General features: G+C 34.3%; 1 protein-coding gene across 1 annotated transcript; it reads left to right on the forward strand.

Moving 5' to 3' along the window:
- Positions 1-595: 595 nt before the first annotated feature.
- Positions 596-1,974, forward strand: LOC120092480 (uncharacterized). Its single transcript, XM_039050574.2, has one exon. The coding sequence runs from the start codon at positions 953-955 to the stop codon at positions 1,730-1,732; it is 780 nt and encodes a 259-aa protein (XP_038906502.2). The 5' UTR covers positions 596-952; the 3' UTR covers positions 1,733-1,974.
- The last annotated feature ends 14,566 nt before the right edge of the window (positions 1,975-16,540 follow it).

The following is a 16,540-nucleotide window of genomic DNA, read 5'->3' on the forward strand; positions in this document are numbered from 1 at the left end:
AGTAAATATAAGAAATGAAAATATTATCAAATAAATGACTGATTGAATTTTTAAATTTGTGTACAATTGGTTATAAAATTAAAGAGCAAAAAGCTTCGTTTCTTAAACTTTAGTTTAGGGTGGGTAAAAACACTCGAGGATCTGAAATACCTGATTAATCCATCCTAACTCATACAACTTAGATTGGATTATCAATACATTTGATTAAGTTAGATTTAAATAAATAAAAATTTTATAAATTAGATAAGTCTATGGATTTATCTAAAATAACAAAAACCAACTTTAATATATTATAAACTTTAAAAAATATAATCTTTTTACTTATGATAAAATTATATGTAGATATATTTATTATAATTTTATTCAATTGATGATTTTTTTTATCAATACTCTCTAACAACTTTTAAAAATAATTTTTTTAGAACTCTTAAAAATAATTTTTTTAATATTTCAAAACAAAAGTTTCGATTTTAATTCAAAATCTAAAAATTATTAAATAAAACTTTTACACATCAATATTTTTAGGTTTTAATAAAAATTATTTCACTTAATTGAGTTGGATATAAAAAATCTTCAAACTCAATCGACCAACCCTTAAATGGCTGTTAAATACCCTTTTCAAAATTTAAAATTTTAATGGAAAAAAGTAAAAGGGAAAAGAAAAGACCAAAATTGTAATTTAACATAAAAAGTCTCGTAAAAAACAATGACCAGGGATCTCTCTCTCTTTTCCGATTGTACCCTTCACTCCCTCTCTCCTCTGCCTTAATTTCCAAGTAAATTAAAATCTGAACGAACAAAATCAAATACCCTTTTCTCTCTCCCTCTCTCTTGTTTCTCTCTCTAAAATCCGCCATTGTCAAGAAGCTTAGAGCGTAAAAAAGCACAGATACGAATACCCATTTCGTTTTTGTCCAAGAACCTCCCCACTAACCCACAAAAAGTGGCCGCCATGAAAATAAAGAACAAAGGAAAAGTTCATCCATCTCCTTCTTCTTCTTCTTCTTCTTCTTCTTCTTCCGATGGGGACTTTTTTGATGTCTTGAACTATCTTCCGGCGGCGATTTTTGCTCTGATCTCTGTTCTTTCCGTCGACGACCGAGAGGTTTTAGCCTTCATGATGAGAAGATCCATGGAAGCCTCATCGCCATCTTCTTCCGTTTCGGCAAAGAAATTTTCCAAGAGAGTTTCGAAGAAATCAGATGCTCCACGCGCCAGTTCACGTAGTGCGTGTGTTCACGCGCCGCCGTCTTTTACTTGCTTTGATTGTTACATGAGTTACTGGGACCGGTGGAACTCATCGCCGAACGGGGAGCTGATTCATCAGGCCATCGAGGCATTCGAAGAGCAATTAGCTAACGGGGAGAAATCCGCCAAGAACGTTAAAGGGAAGAGGAGGGAAAAAATCGGCCGCCGGTCCTCGGACAAGCCTGTGAATATTGTTAGGCCGCCGCTGTTGCCGGTTCCGGAAGCTCATCCTCTGCAGATTGATGAAGGTTCTTCTGTCGCTCCGGCGACATCTGGGAGTGTCGATGTGGAAGCAGAAGAGAAGACGGCGGGGGGAAGTGGAGAGCCGCCACGGACGGAAGAGGAGACGGCGGAGGCGACTGGGGCGGTGGTGATTATTCCGTCGCCGCCGCCGTGCAACCACAAGGGTTTGGCCCGGAAGGTATGGCCGGACGTGTTAGGGTTATTCAATTCTCGTTTATGGAGTCTTTGGGGTCCAAATTAGAAATTCAGAAAATAAAAAGAGGGGATGTTTTGATATTTTTCCACTTCTTTTTTTTTATTATTTTTCTTGAGACCCAAAATGAGAGTAAATTCCCAAAAAAAAAGGAAAAAAGAAAAAAAGAAGAGTAGGTGTTATTTTGCAATGGAATATATGGGTATGGTCCCATCTTTGATCAACTTTTGAGAAATATGCCCTTTTATTATTATTATTATTTTTAATATTAAATATTTTCTTTTGGGTTATGAATTTTGTGTTTGGCTGCTCAGAAAATGAGAAGGAAAGTGGAAAGAAAATGCATTGAGATATATATATATATATATATATATTATTCTTTTAGAGTAAAAAATGGATTGGGATTATAATAATATGTTGTTTAGTTAAATGGGAAGTTGGAATTTTGCTTACTAATTAAGCATTGTGATTTGGTAGAACCAATTTCTGATGGTGACCCTTCAAAAGGCTTCTCTCTCTTATTTGCTTTGAATTGATAGTAGACATCAAAAAAAATCTTAATGAATATTTGGTTTAATTTAATTTTTAGTTGGGTTGTTTCTCCCTTTATTTTTCTTCATTTTAATTGTATTTTTTTTTAATTTGCTACAGTTTTTCTTGTGCTTTGAAATCTTGGAGGAAAAGACAAGAGTGAAAGTTTATCTGAAAATTAATGTGCTAAAAATAGAAATGTGTGGTAGGGAACAATCAGTCAAAACTTAAATCTTGTTTAGAATATTAAGAACTTTTTTCTTTCTTTTTTTTTCCCTTTATTTTCTTAAATGAGCATTTTTTTCTTAATTTATAAATGAAACAACAATGTTATTAGGGGCATTTTTAGGTTAAATATCAATTTATATCTTTGAACTTTAAAAGTTGTATAAATTTAAACCATAAACTAATAGTTATATCAATTTAAACCTTGAATTTTAGGGTAGTATCAATTCAAATCCTAAATTAATAGTTGTATTAATTTAAACTTGAACTGTCAAAAGTGTATCGATTCAAACTTTAAACTTTTATAAGTGTATCCAAATAGAACATAACAAAGAGTTTAAATTGATACACTTGTGATTCAAGATTTAAATTGATACGCATATGAAAGTTAAAAAGTTTAAATAGATACAATCTCAAAAGTTTAAGGTCATGTATTGACATATTCGAAAATATATGAAAAGTGAGATAAAAAAATGTTATAAAACAATCCACCAATTTCCCAATTTCCCAATTTCCAATTCTTTAGGGTTTTTTCATCATTTTTGGTTGTTTGGAATGCTTGGTTGTGGTGGTATTGCTTTATTTTTTTGGGCTTAGACTTGAATACTATATGTTCTCAATCCCACCTATGTTTGAACAAATTACAAATTTAACCTTTTAAGCTTTTATGTTTATGCCTTAACACATCTAGATTGTAAAACAAAAAAAGGATTCCTAAAATTTTTAAAGTTTATGAATGTCAAATAGGTCTGAATTTGAAATTTAATTTCTAATAGGTTTCTGACTTGTTCAGTGTTTTTCTTAAATTTTATTAATCTATTTGACGTAAAATCAAATATCATGTCTAATCGGACATTAAACTTTCAATTTTATATCTATAATTATTTTTAAAAAGAAATATCATAGAGATTAAAAGTTTAAAAGTCTAATCGATAATTTAATCCTCGCCTTTCACTTATTGTTATTATTTTACCATAGAGATTTACAATTATGATTATAGTCGCAACATAAATGAAAAGTTTTAGTCATTTAGTCCATCAACTTTCAATGGGTTGAATTTTGATTTTTCTTAAATTTTCAACAAATAATTGTTCTTATTATGTGAAGTGGTCAATGGTTTAACAAATCATTTATGGCTTTTGAAAATGTATGATAGTACGTTAATGTATTCAAGTTATAATTTGTACTTCTATTTCATTTTCATAAGTTAAATAATGTAGAGGTGAAGATTTAAACATTTTAAATTTTTAAACAGATGTAAGATATCTTGAATGATTGAATTATATTCAAATTAGCTAAAATTACATGGGTTGATTTCTTTTAGTCATTTCTCTTTCCTATCGTGACAACTCTTGTTCCCTCACCTTTTTAGCGTTCTGGGGGGAATGGAATCCCTGGTATATGGTTAGGCCAATGCATTAGACTTCCTAGCTTTAATTCCCCTTATCTTTCTTTCACTATTCCTACCCCGGTGTTACTTGGCCGGCGTTGATTATATAGGTAGGGTTGGTATCAGAAATCCAATGAAAAATTTTATTAGGATTAGAATAGACGCCATAAATTTAACTACCATAAGTAGAATGAATATAAGGACTAAATGGGTAATTTCACAAGCTACTTGGTCTTAATTCTAAATTTTGCCGTCAAATTGTCTTTAGATTTTATTGGCTGGTTTGGGAATTAAAGGACAACTATTGTGGTTAAAAATAAACTGTTTGTTAATTATTTCATATTGAATAACTTCAATTGATTTTTGGAAATTGCCAAGAAAATGTACATGAAAAAAAAATTGAAAATGTTTAATTGGAAGAAATAGTAAAAAAAGATGCCAAAGTTTTTTGAGTCGTAGAATTTATCAGTTCATTAATAATGTTGTACACTGCCACTTTTGTGGACAGAATGTTACATTTAAGGTACTGGTCTGTAATAATAATTTGTCCTTTTTTTTTTTTTTTTTTTTTGGTTGGAAATGAGAATTGTGGATAACATTGTAAAAGAAATAAGCACCGTCCAATCGAACTCGGCCACATGTCGTATATTTTCATGAAAATGTAAATATAATCAGCTAACGCCATATCTTATTTCAAAATGAAAGGAATAGAGTGGCTCAACAGCCATGTGGGAGACACTTGAATGGCAAAACTTTCTTCAGGGCCCTAGCCAATTGTAGTTTGAATTGACCTATTAGATTTATTTGTTTCCATTTCCTTTTTTCTGTTTCTAGAAAGTTTAAAAAGAAGTGAGAATATAAATACAAATTTATTTGATAATTATTTCTTGTTTTTCTAGTTTATTTTTTTCTCCTACTTTTCCCTCTCTTTAGTTATATAATATAAAAAATAGATTGCATGCTTTAAAAAAATATAGATGTAAAATTAATAAGAATAATACAATTATTTGTATCATTTAAATGTTGTTCAAATTTGATTTGTCATTCAAATCATCTGCAATGTTAAGTAACCAAAAAAAAAAAAAAAAAAACAACACTTTTATACATGATCTCCGAGAAAAAAATCTATGATAAATGGAAGTTATAAAGAACAAAAGAACCAAAGCTGAAACTTCAAGCATCTGACACCAAAGAGAAAAGACCAGTTATTGCATTTGTATAATGATATCAGAACAGCAGTTTAAAGGAAACTTGAGCATCTTTCATCAACCATTTTTATCTAGTTTTAGAGAGCACATTCCAGTTTAATAACAGCAGTTTAGATTCTGAGTTACACTAGCTGTGCAAGGTAATGAACGCTGTATTTGAGATAATTCTTGAACTGCTGCAATGTCTTTCTTCTAAGCAAGTACTTCGACATTCTTCACGAGCAGACGATATCACTATTAGCAAGCATTCTTACCACGTAAAATATGAAAATCGATATTATACCAATGCAACAGATCCGCATTCGGAATTCAATCAACAGAAAACAGACAGAATATTGGTGTCTATCAACATATAAGAGACCTCTGACACCTCCTATAAAGTTAGATTTGTCAAATGTGAATCAATCATAACTTTTTTCAATCAAAATTTCTCAAAAAGATACAAAGCCAGACTTCTAAACTTCATGCAGCATGAATTTGAGGGCAAAATTAAATTTTCTGAGCAATATAAACTAAAAGTATTTAGAGTTTTAATTGATTGGTTAACTAACATACATACTTCCTCTTCATTCTGCTTCTTCAGTTTAAGAATAGTGTTGTATACCTCACCCTTTTTGTGGCTCCTTTCTTTTAAGCGTTTCTCTAGAGAACTTATATTCTTTTCAGCCTTCCTAATTTTGGCCTTTGCTTTCACCTGCTTTCCCCTTGGCTCATCAGAATTGTTCTTGAGTGCCTGCAACTTTTACTATACAGGAACAAATTGCTCAACTTTCAATTACAAGTTAAAGAGTTCGATAACGAAACTCCTACATTTTCTGTTTGGATCTTACTTCTTCTTGAATAGCTTCTTTTGAGCCCGAGGAGTTCCACAATTTTCCATTCCCCACAGCATTAGCAATAGATCTCTCCCTAGCAATTTCGTGTTGGTTTATGTCTTTGAGTATGGCTTGTTTACAAGCGACATCATCATCGATTTTCTTAATAACTCCAATAGTTGTAAGGCATTTGTGGTAGTAGATGCCGAATCTGTTCATATAATCCTTAATTCATAAAGTACTTAAGATCCAGGGATTTGTAACCAAAGGTAGAACTATATATTCTATTAATGCTTGATGTTAAATATTACAGGAGCATGGAGTTCATCTACTGTCATGCCACCATCCTTCCCTTCGCTTGCATTCACCTCCCTTAATAGCTTTCTCTCATCAACCATGATTTTACGGCCATGTATCATCAAGAAAGACAGCTTCTGATCATGTTGGTAAATATGTTGCATAAGAGAAGGAAGATCAAGAAACTCAAAAGAGTTTATAGTTCAATTAACCATACTTGTTTATCGACTTCCCCTTCCGACAAGAACGACCTAGTTGTTCCCCTTTATATGCATTGTTTGCAAAAGTCAGTTTGTCAAGTGATAGCTGCAGGATATTCAGTCTTTCCCTCTGCCCTTTTAGGGTGACTTTACAATCATCATTGTATTTCATCGCGTTCCAATGTCGAGCAATCCTTCTACAAACAAAATTTATTACATTCACCGTGTCATATGCCATTAGGCATTATCACTTCATCTTAGAGAACTGATCTGAGAAATTAATGGAAATTCTAACCCACCATTATCGAGAGCTACATGGCCTAGTGCCAAAACCAGGAGAACTGACTCAAATGTTCTAAACAGACTATGGCTTCTTTTCACATACCATTCTTTCCCTCAGCTTCTGGACTATCAGATCTTTTCAATCTCTCTTCAGCCTGCTTGATCATAGCATCTGTATTAGGGTCTCAAATGGGAAAACTTAAACAGAACACAATTGTTGAGCTCGAACAGGCATTTCATCGTACACCTGGTGTCCATCAACAAAATCATCTACACCCGTGGCATCACCAGCAAATTCTGATCCCTCCTCCACCACCTTCTTCTCTCTTGAGTTACAACCACCTTCATCCATGATGCCGATCTTTGTCTATGAAAAAAACCAACAACATAGAATTAAGCAGAAACCGAATTCTTATTCTCTTGGGTGCGAAATACAAGTAATTCCCATCACGGTGGCGATATCAAAGCTTGAAAACAAAAGAAAATTTCAAATTACAGAAGAAAAACAGAGCGAGGAAAGACAGAAGGGATTTGGTAACTGAAAATCGTAAAATTTCACAAAATAACCCAAAAACCATAATAGAAGTGATCCTTTAGTATTATATAGGCAATTGCTTACATTAATATGGGTGATCACTAAGAACTTACTAGACGATCGCTTATAATGTACTGGACATCTTCTATAGTTTACTGGACGATCGCTATTAGGTCTTTAAAAAATATATATTTTCTACGTTAATTCCTCAAAATTGTGTTTATTATTTGCTTTTCATGCTAATTTTGTAGGTAAAACGGTCCCGGGAGCGTTTAGAAGTCATTCCGAGAAATTGGGCTAAAAAAGATAAAAAATGACCAAGAAAGTCAACAAATTTGAAGAGAATCAGAGAAATTACCAAAATGCCAGAAGGACCCAGCGTCACGATCTTAGGAGAAGCGTTGAGCAACACTTGAAGACAGAAAACATTATTTTGCTGCAAAACAGGGTAGCGTTGCAACGCTTCGGATTTTGATGCAATTGTCCGTGCGCACGCCTTGTGCAACTCAGTGTCAAGGGCAACATCACGCCTCAAGCTCAACGCTTCTTGGCTTTTTTTGGAATTTAGTGTTGCAACACTAGTTTCAGTTGCAACACTAGTTTCAGCGTCGCGACGCTACCCTACGAGTATAAATACTTTTTTCTTTCATTTTTGCAAGAGAGGAAGCACGATTCCGATGGAGGCTGAGATTTCTCTCGGTATCATTTCATCTATTTGGTAATTTTGTTTCCTATTTAGGTTAGATTTTGATTTTTTTTTGGATTGTAAGAATATTTTGTAATTCTTCATGAATTTGTCTATGAACTCGTGAAGTAGTTGTTGAGTCTTGTTTCTATTTCAAGAGTTCTTGTAATTCTTTTGAGTTTTCTACTTTTCTTTATCATTTGCAATCTAAATCTAGCATTCTTGAATCTGTTTTTAGTTCTTGAAGCATGTTGAATGATCTATATCTTAAACATGTGTAGCCTAGATGGTTGGTTTTGTCACAATCATGATTGAATGTGTTGCTTTCAATGTGTTCGATAGAATGTTTAGCAAAAATCTACAAGAGGCAATAGTAATTGTTTATTTTATGGATAATCCTAGGATGCACTAATTACTAGATTTGAAGAAAATTTGGTTAATTGAGTAAGCTATCTTGACAATTAATCGGTGCAATTGAATCCTAAGGCTTAATGCATGTGTTTTCTCTTCTATATGGCCGCTATCGAACCCAATAGAGGTAAAAACATGTAGGTTGATTAAGGTTAGACCTATCCAACCTTAGTCAATGATTAGGACACTCTCTTAACTAGGTTGTTGTTAGTTGTCCACCTTCATAGAAGCTAGCTTAATCAAGTTAAGTAAGTAGTTGCGAGCTTAATCCGATTGTGAATTAAATTTATAGAATTCGATGATAGGAATTGCATTGAACGTCTAACTTGAATTAGGAGCAAGATTGTTCTAAATATTTACATTTATCCTTTTTCTCTTGATTTTTTAGTATGTTTCTTGCTTTAATCAAAACCCCATTTTATCGCTTTTATAGTGAAGGCTAGTTAAGAAAAGATTAAACAAGCCTTCCCTGTGGATCGACCTCCCACTTTCACTTTAACTACGAGTTAGTATAGGTTGTTGTTTGAGCTCTATAAATTTTGTTTGTTTCGGGTTAGGTAGAATTAACGACATCTATTTAACCACCGAACAAAATGGCACCGTTGTCGAGGGAATGGCTAACCATTTAATCTCTTTCTTAGCTAAATTTGACTAGCAAACTTTAAAAAACCGAAATATTTTCTTCTTCTTTGTGTCTACTTGTTTTAATATGGCGGATATAAACATCTACTACATGTTTCAAGTGAAGTATGCAGCCCATTAGAGAGCACAATAGGTTTCGCATGGTTCTGAATGCGAATACTACCCTACTTGGGAGAAGTCCAACCGAACTCTATCATCAATTTTGTCTTTTTCTACCAATATAGGTACTTCTTCAGAAAATTTAGTCGATGAACTTTCTAACTGCTCTTATGAGTTTGTGCAGGAATGTTCTTATCTTTCTTAAGAACCATTGAGTTTCTAGCAGGATAACTTCTATCACAGACATGAAGTTAGAGCCGACTTTTAGAATCTGTGTGACCTCGTTGCCCAGATTACTGATTCGATTAGAAGAGTCGAGGAGTCTTGGGAAGATACATTTTCTAAGAGTACTGAGTTAAGAGAAGAAGGGATTCACATCGATAATCCTGTTGAGCAGCTGATTCTTCGAAATTCTTATCAAGGTAAGATGTTGGATTTAGCATGTGTGAAATTGCTAATGGCTTTTCTGATTGTGAGCACGATTCAATTGAGTTTCACCTAGAGACTCAAGCCCCCGTTCCGGTTGAGGTCCATTAAACCCCTGTGCTTGCACACTCCATGTTGACATTGGAGAACCATTCAGAGCTTATCGTCGTCTGTGGCACTGAAGCCGATCTAATTGAGGAGTTTTCCTGGACTGACGATGAAGATGATATTTATCCCACGCCATGTTCAGAACAAGTAAGGATAAGTATGAGCCCGCACTGCACCTCAAGGAATCTCAGCTAAAATAGTTAGAGGCTTCCAAGCCTAGAACCGTACTTTGTCCTAGTATTTCTTGTATCTTTGATTATTGCTCTTATTTTCCTTACAAGTCAGAGTCTGTTGTTGAGTCTTTTCTTTCTTTCGACTCTTTTGGGTCACTTGAGTCCTTTAATTCTTTCTTTTCCTCTTTCTTTGTCAAATATTAGAAAATCCAAATTCTACCTGGTTCTCGTCAAAAGGTGAGTTCTCTTATAGCCTTTCCAGGCTATATGGATTCATATAAGAGAGGACTGGATAAGTATGAAAATTTTTATGTACCTTGAAATGTGGAAAAGATGGGTCGTGTCAAGCAATTGATGTTAAAGATTTGTCCTCCTGAAGGTAGCCAGGTGTAAAAAATAAAACATATTTTTTCTCTAAATTTTGCTTAGTTGCTTTTATTTTTAGGATTCGTTTTTAGAATTAGTTTTAATTTTAGATTTGATTTCAAATTAGTGTTCTTAATAAGGTTAGGTTAGTCTTAATCTTGTTTCTATTTTTTGGACAAAAAAAATTAGCGCACGTCGTAATGCTCTGTAAGCAGCGCCACGATGCTGCGAGACAGAAACTCAATTTAAGCGCAATTTCTGCAATTTGAAGGATATGCATTTCGATATTTCCTTCTTCAAAAACCATTTTTCTCTCAAATTTTCTCCCACCCCTCACCGATTTTCATCCCAAACTCAAATCCAAGCCTTTTTGTTCCAAATCTAATCATTTCCTTCACCTCCCAAGGATTTTCGTCTTGAAAATTTTGGGTTTTCATCCAAAAACCAAAGATGAAAAACCCAAAATTTAGGGCTTTTTCTCTTCCTCTCAAGCAAGGGTCTTTAGCTCAATCTAAGGTAATGCATCCCTTTCTTTTTGTTTGAATTCTTTAATGTTTATCTAGGTTGTGCATGAGTTTTGCTTGATGGATGGATGTTTAGCTTGAATGAATTGATGATTTTGTGGTGATATTATTGAATTTTAGATAGTTAGAAATAAAATGCTTGAGATTTTTCTGTTTGTAGGTTCTAAATCGTATAGTGGTATGATTTTCTTGATTGAGAAATCTATTAGAAGAGTGAATTAGGATTCCTTTAGGATAAATCCTCAATTTTGTGAGCTTTCCTTAGAAAATTCTTCATGGGTCCTAAGTCTAAACAGGGAAATAATGTTGCTAGCTCTAGTGGTAGGGATTCTCCTCCACAACTTGAGATTAATAACCTTAGGTTTGCTTCTAAAGAGGCTGGGAGTAGATACCATCATGTGGTAGCTCTTAGGAACCTAGTACCATAAAGGGCTTTAACCTTAGAGCCAAACTTCTATCCTCAAATCACTTCCGAAATACGGGAGAGAGGATGGGAAACTTTAGTAGCCAATCCTGTTGAGGTTGCCGTTCCTTTAGTGAGAGAGTTTTACGCCAACATTGACCTTGACAGAGATGTCTCATTAGTAAGGGGTGTTAGAGTATCTTTCTCTTCCTCCAGAATTAACGAAACCTTCGGTTTAGCTCAACTCAATGATGAGTATGTACGATTTATATCTCAACCGTTAGACAAACAAAAGATTATAGAAGCCCTCTGTGGGCAAGGATCTCAGTGGACACGATCTAGCGGGGTCGTAGTTAGGTTTAGATCTATGGACATGTCTGTAGTAGGCCAAATTTGGCATGCTTTCGTATGTTCTAGATTGATGCTTGTACTCAGACTGACTGATGTAACCAGAGATAGAGCCAAACTTCTTTATTGTCTCATTCAGGGTATGTCCATTAATGTAGGGAGGGTTAATCACGCTTCTATTAGATGATGTGGATGGTGTTTTACAATGGGTAGCCTTGGACACCCTAGTCTTATAACTTAAAGGTATAGGGTAGAAATACCTAGAAATGAGGAGCGTATAGGGTGTAAAGCTCCAATTTCTAAAACGTCCAACCTAGCCTTTCGAGGCCGTGGAGTTGAGGAACTCCACGAACAAGAAGAAGAAGAGCTAGGTGAGGAAGATGAACATTTTAGAGAGGAACCATTTAGGGTAGAACTTCCTAATCATCCCCATGAGCAACCCGAGAGTGGTTACACATTAGGTGAGTAAGCCCTTAGAATTTCTACTGAAGTCAAAGCCTTAAAGGTGAGCTGCGAGACTATTCGCCGTGTTAGCCGTATACAGAGAACTATTGACTTCATGTGCGAATGAGACCGTCTTTATTACGCCAGCATCGATTTTCAGTACGCTGTCCAGAGAGAGCCTGATTCACCTGACTTGGATTGACCATTGGCAATATATTTTCCCGACATCTTCCTTCATTTTTCCCCATTTTTCATTTTTCATTTTCATTTTCTTGCTTTCCTTAATTTGCTTTCTAGAATTAGAAAATTTTTAGACTAACTTTCTTCTTTTTCTTGTAGCCTTTCCTTTCTTTTTATTTTCTTTTCTCTTCTCTTTTTTGTAGGAACAACAAAATGAAAGAAAAGCAAAATTTTTTGATGCAGGAAAAGAAAAATTCTACCACCATCCATTGCACAAAATTAGGGGAGTTTTCTGTTCCCTTTCTTTTTGTCTTCTCGCTCATATCTTTGTTTATAAACATTGAAGACAATTTTTAATTTTTAAGTTGGGGTGGGGAACATTGCATGTTTTGGCATTTTATTAGGGTTGTATAAGAATGGGCCTTACAAATTTTTTTGCTCTATGATATACATTTGCATGTCTGGAACCCTTGAGCACCTGAGCTCGGGTTATGTGGATTTTGTGATCTTGCTTAGATACATCTTGATTAGGCTCTTATGCATTTTGATGGCATATTTTCTATTCTCATTTTGATTCTCTAAAAATAATATCATGATCTTGGTATTTTTCTTTTAAATGACTTATTTTTGCTTTAATACATGATTGATTCAATTCATATTCATTCATTCATTTAAGAATCTTGTTCACTTTGTTTGTCATGTATCCGTTGTTTTACACAATCTTTTGATTCTTATCAATGAACTTTGATGATGCATTCTTTCAATCCCTACAGTGTAAGTGTGAAAGAAATCCCTCTAGGTAAAAGAAATGCCAATTATATATTGTGTGTGGTTTAAAAAGGCACCATTGTCCTAGAATTGTCTCTCTTTTTTTGCAAGTTAGGTATACTTTAGATCGATAAACGAGCCAGTTAGGGGGAAGAGGAATTGAGAGTTGGATATCGCCTTTCTACTAGTTTTAGCCTTTAAATAAACTAAAACTGAGTAGTCTTTTCTTTTATGGCTTTACAAGAAAAGAGATTTTTTTTTTCAAAAATAGGTTTCAAATCTTTGTTAGAAAAATTTTAAAAGTTTAAATGCCCGATTGTATCATTTGCTTGCTTGTTTGTTGAAAAGAGAGATATGAATCAATTTTTTGTGTAAACAAAATGAACATATAAACATTTTTGAACGACTTCTCTGAATGGATGCACAATGAATATTCATGTTTTGATTGACTATATGTATATTTCTAGTTTTGACTTGCTCGGGATGACCAAAAGTTAAGTTGGAGGTGTTGTGTTAGGTCTTTAAAAGATATATATATTTTCTATGTTAATTCCCCCCAAATTGTGTTGATTATTTGCTTTTAATGCTCATTTTGTAGGTAAAACAGTATCGGGATGGATTCGTAGTCATTCCAAGAAATTGAGCTAAAAAGGATAAAAAATGACCAAGAAAGTCAACAAAGTTGAAGAGAATCAGAGAAATTACCAAATCACCATCAAGACCCAGTGTCACGACCCTAGAAGAAGTGTCGAGAAACGCTTGAAGATAGAAAGCATTCTTTTGCTGCAAAACAGGACAGTGTTGCAATGCTCCCAACAACGTTGCAACACTCCGGATTTTGACTCGATTTTCCGTGTGCACACGCGCCTTGCACAACTCAGCGTCAAAGATAGCATCACGCCTCAAGCTCAACACTTATTTTTTTTTTCCTGCAATTTAGCATTGCAACGCTAGCTTCAACATCGTGGCGCTACCCTACGAGTATAAATACTTTTTTTCTTTCATTTTTGCAAGAGAGGAAGCACGATTCTGGTAGAGGCTGGGATTTTTTTCTGTATCATTTCGTCTCTTTGGTAATTTTGTTTCCAATTTAGGTTAGATTTTGATTTCTTTTTGGATTGTAAGCAACATTTTGTAATTCTTTATGAATTTGTCTATGGATTTGTGAAGTAGTTGTTGAATCTTGTTTCTATTTCAAGAGTTTTTGTAATTCTTTTGAGTTTTCTACTTTTCTTCATCATTTGCAATCTAAATCTAGCATTCTTGAATCTGTTTTTAGTTCTTGAAGTATGTTGAATGATTTATATCTTAAACATGTATAGTCTAGATACTTGGGTTTGTCACAATCATGATTGAATGCATTGCTTTCAATGTGTTCGATAGAATGTCTAGCCAAGATCTACAAAAGGCAATAGTAATTTTGTGTTTTATGGATAATCCTAGGATGCAGTAATTACTATATTTGAAAAAAATTCGGTAACTATCTTGACATTTAATTGGCGCAAACCTAATTAAATCTTAAGGCTTAATATGCGTGTTTTCTCTTTTATATGGCTGCTATTAAACCTAATAGAGGTAGAAGCATGTAGGTTGATTAGGGTTAGGCCTATCCAACCTAGTCAATGATTAGGACACTCTCTTGACTAGGTTATTGCTAGTTGTCTGTCTTCGTAGAAGCTAGCTTAATCAAGTTAAATAAGTAGTTGCGAGCTTAATCCGATTGTGAATTAAATTTGTAGAATTCGATGATAGAAATTGCATTGAACATCTAACTTGAATTAGGAGCAAGATTGTTCTAAACTTGTTTACATTTATCCTTTGTCTCTTGATTTTTAATATGTTTCTTGCTTTAATCAAAATCCCATTTTATTGCTTTTATAGTCAAAGTTAGTTAAGAAAAGATTAAACAAGCCTTCCCTGTGGATCGCCTTCTTACTTCCACTTTAATTACAAGTTAGTTTAGGTTGTTGTTTTAGCTATATAAAGTTTTTTAGTTAGGTAGAATTAATGACATTTATTTAGCCACTGAACAATCGCTTACTTTAATAGCAATTCTAATCCAATTGTCAATTTTCTGATTGCAGATTAACGACACTATTCGCATCTTTGTACGATTTGGTGGAGAATGGGTCCAGTCCAGAAACAATTATGTTAGAGGTCATATGAATGGTTTGAAGGTCAGAAATGATATAATGTGTAGTGAATTAGTGAATATTCTACACAAATGACTGAATATTGATCCAGATATGTTTGATATACACGTCAAATGTTGTTACAATCAATTGGTCCTAACTTCTCCAATTGACATAGTCGACGATAAAGATCTTAGCTTCTTTTTTGAAGGCAGTGATGCATCCCCGATGTCATTGTTTGTATCTATTACACCTCACAAAAGTCATGGAATAGACACAGACGGTATGTACTAGTAGTGCAACCCAACGATTTAGACCAATCCAACCAATCAAAACTTTGGGTTTGCAAATATTCCATCACATAATATTCCCACGATATCTTCACTGAATATTGACCCATGTAACCTGAAGGATGATAGAAACGAAGTTTGAATTGGTGACAACATCCAATCTAGATGTACTCCTGATTCTTTAAGTACGTCTTCATGGCATTTAGACTGTGTATTAGGGGATTCTTGAACTGCATCCGCCCTATAGCCGTTGTTGATGGCACCCATTTGCATGAGAAATACAAATGTATATTGTTAATAACAACGTGTATTGATGGCAATAAAAACATATATCCTATCGCGTTTAGTGTTGTAAATTGTGAGAATGATGCATTGTGTACTTGATCTATGACTCATTTGAAGCCTTCATTAGAGATATTCCTAATTTAGTGATTATATCAGACCATCACATCTCCATTGAAAAGACCGTCTCAAGTATATTCCCTGAGAAATTTCATGCTTTATGTATATACCATATCTAGAATAATTTGGTGAACGGATTCAAGAATAAGGACATAATCTCTCACGTCTATCTTGTAGCTAAAGCTTATATGCTGTCAGAGTTTCAGATATATTGGGCTAAGCTCCAATGATAACCCGAGGTGACAGCCTATCTTGAGGAAGTTGGATTTCAATGGTGGGCAAGGGTGTATAAGTTTCATTTGAGGTATGATAAGATGACGACGAATATAGTAGAATACCTCACTGTAGTGTTAAAAGACGTACGAGAACTACCAACCATGAAGTTATTGGATCATATCTGTCAGTGCTACAGAGTTGGTTCTATGTTTGACGTACACATGCAATAGCATGCACACACAGCGTAACTGACTACGCAATGACTATTCTTAAGGAGGCAAAATTGATGTCCAGAACATATCGTGTTTCTCTGGTGGAAATACATGTAATTAATGTGGGTGATGGATGTTTGGGAGAGTTGGTTGATATTCGTTCACGGACATGCACTTGTATGGAGTTCGATTGCATGCAGCCATCCAAAACATTAATGTTCAAATATTATGCATAAAGTGGTTTATGGTTGAGTGTGTGCTTGCCACTTACACCGAACCGATCTCTCCAGTTGGACATAGACAAGAATTGAGATGACGACCAAAGTTTGAAGATTTTGAAATTCTACCACCACGAAAGGTACCAAGTGTCTATTGACATCAAACCATTAGAATACCTTCTATTGGTGAAGAGCCAAAGTCCACAGGTGTACACGATATGGTCAGAGAGGACATAACAAGAAAACATGCAAACAAACACTAATAACACCTGACACGGGTCTATCTAGGCTGCTATGATATGCAGTTGGAACATCTAAGCGATCGT

The sequence above is a fragment of the Benincasa hispida genome, chromosome 12 (assembly GCF_027475165.1).
Source record: "Benincasa hispida cultivar pf3 chromosome 12, pf3_genome.v1.1, whole genome shotgun sequence".
Taxonomy (NCBI): Eukaryota; Viridiplantae; Streptophyta; class Magnoliopsida; order Cucurbitales; family Cucurbitaceae; genus Benincasa; species Benincasa hispida.

What these genes read in the sequence shown, in the direction of transcription:
- LOC120092480 (XM_039050574.2), top strand. Translation starts at nt 953, where the DNA reads ATGAAAATAAAGAACAAAGGAAAAGTTCATCCATCTCCTTCTTCTTCT.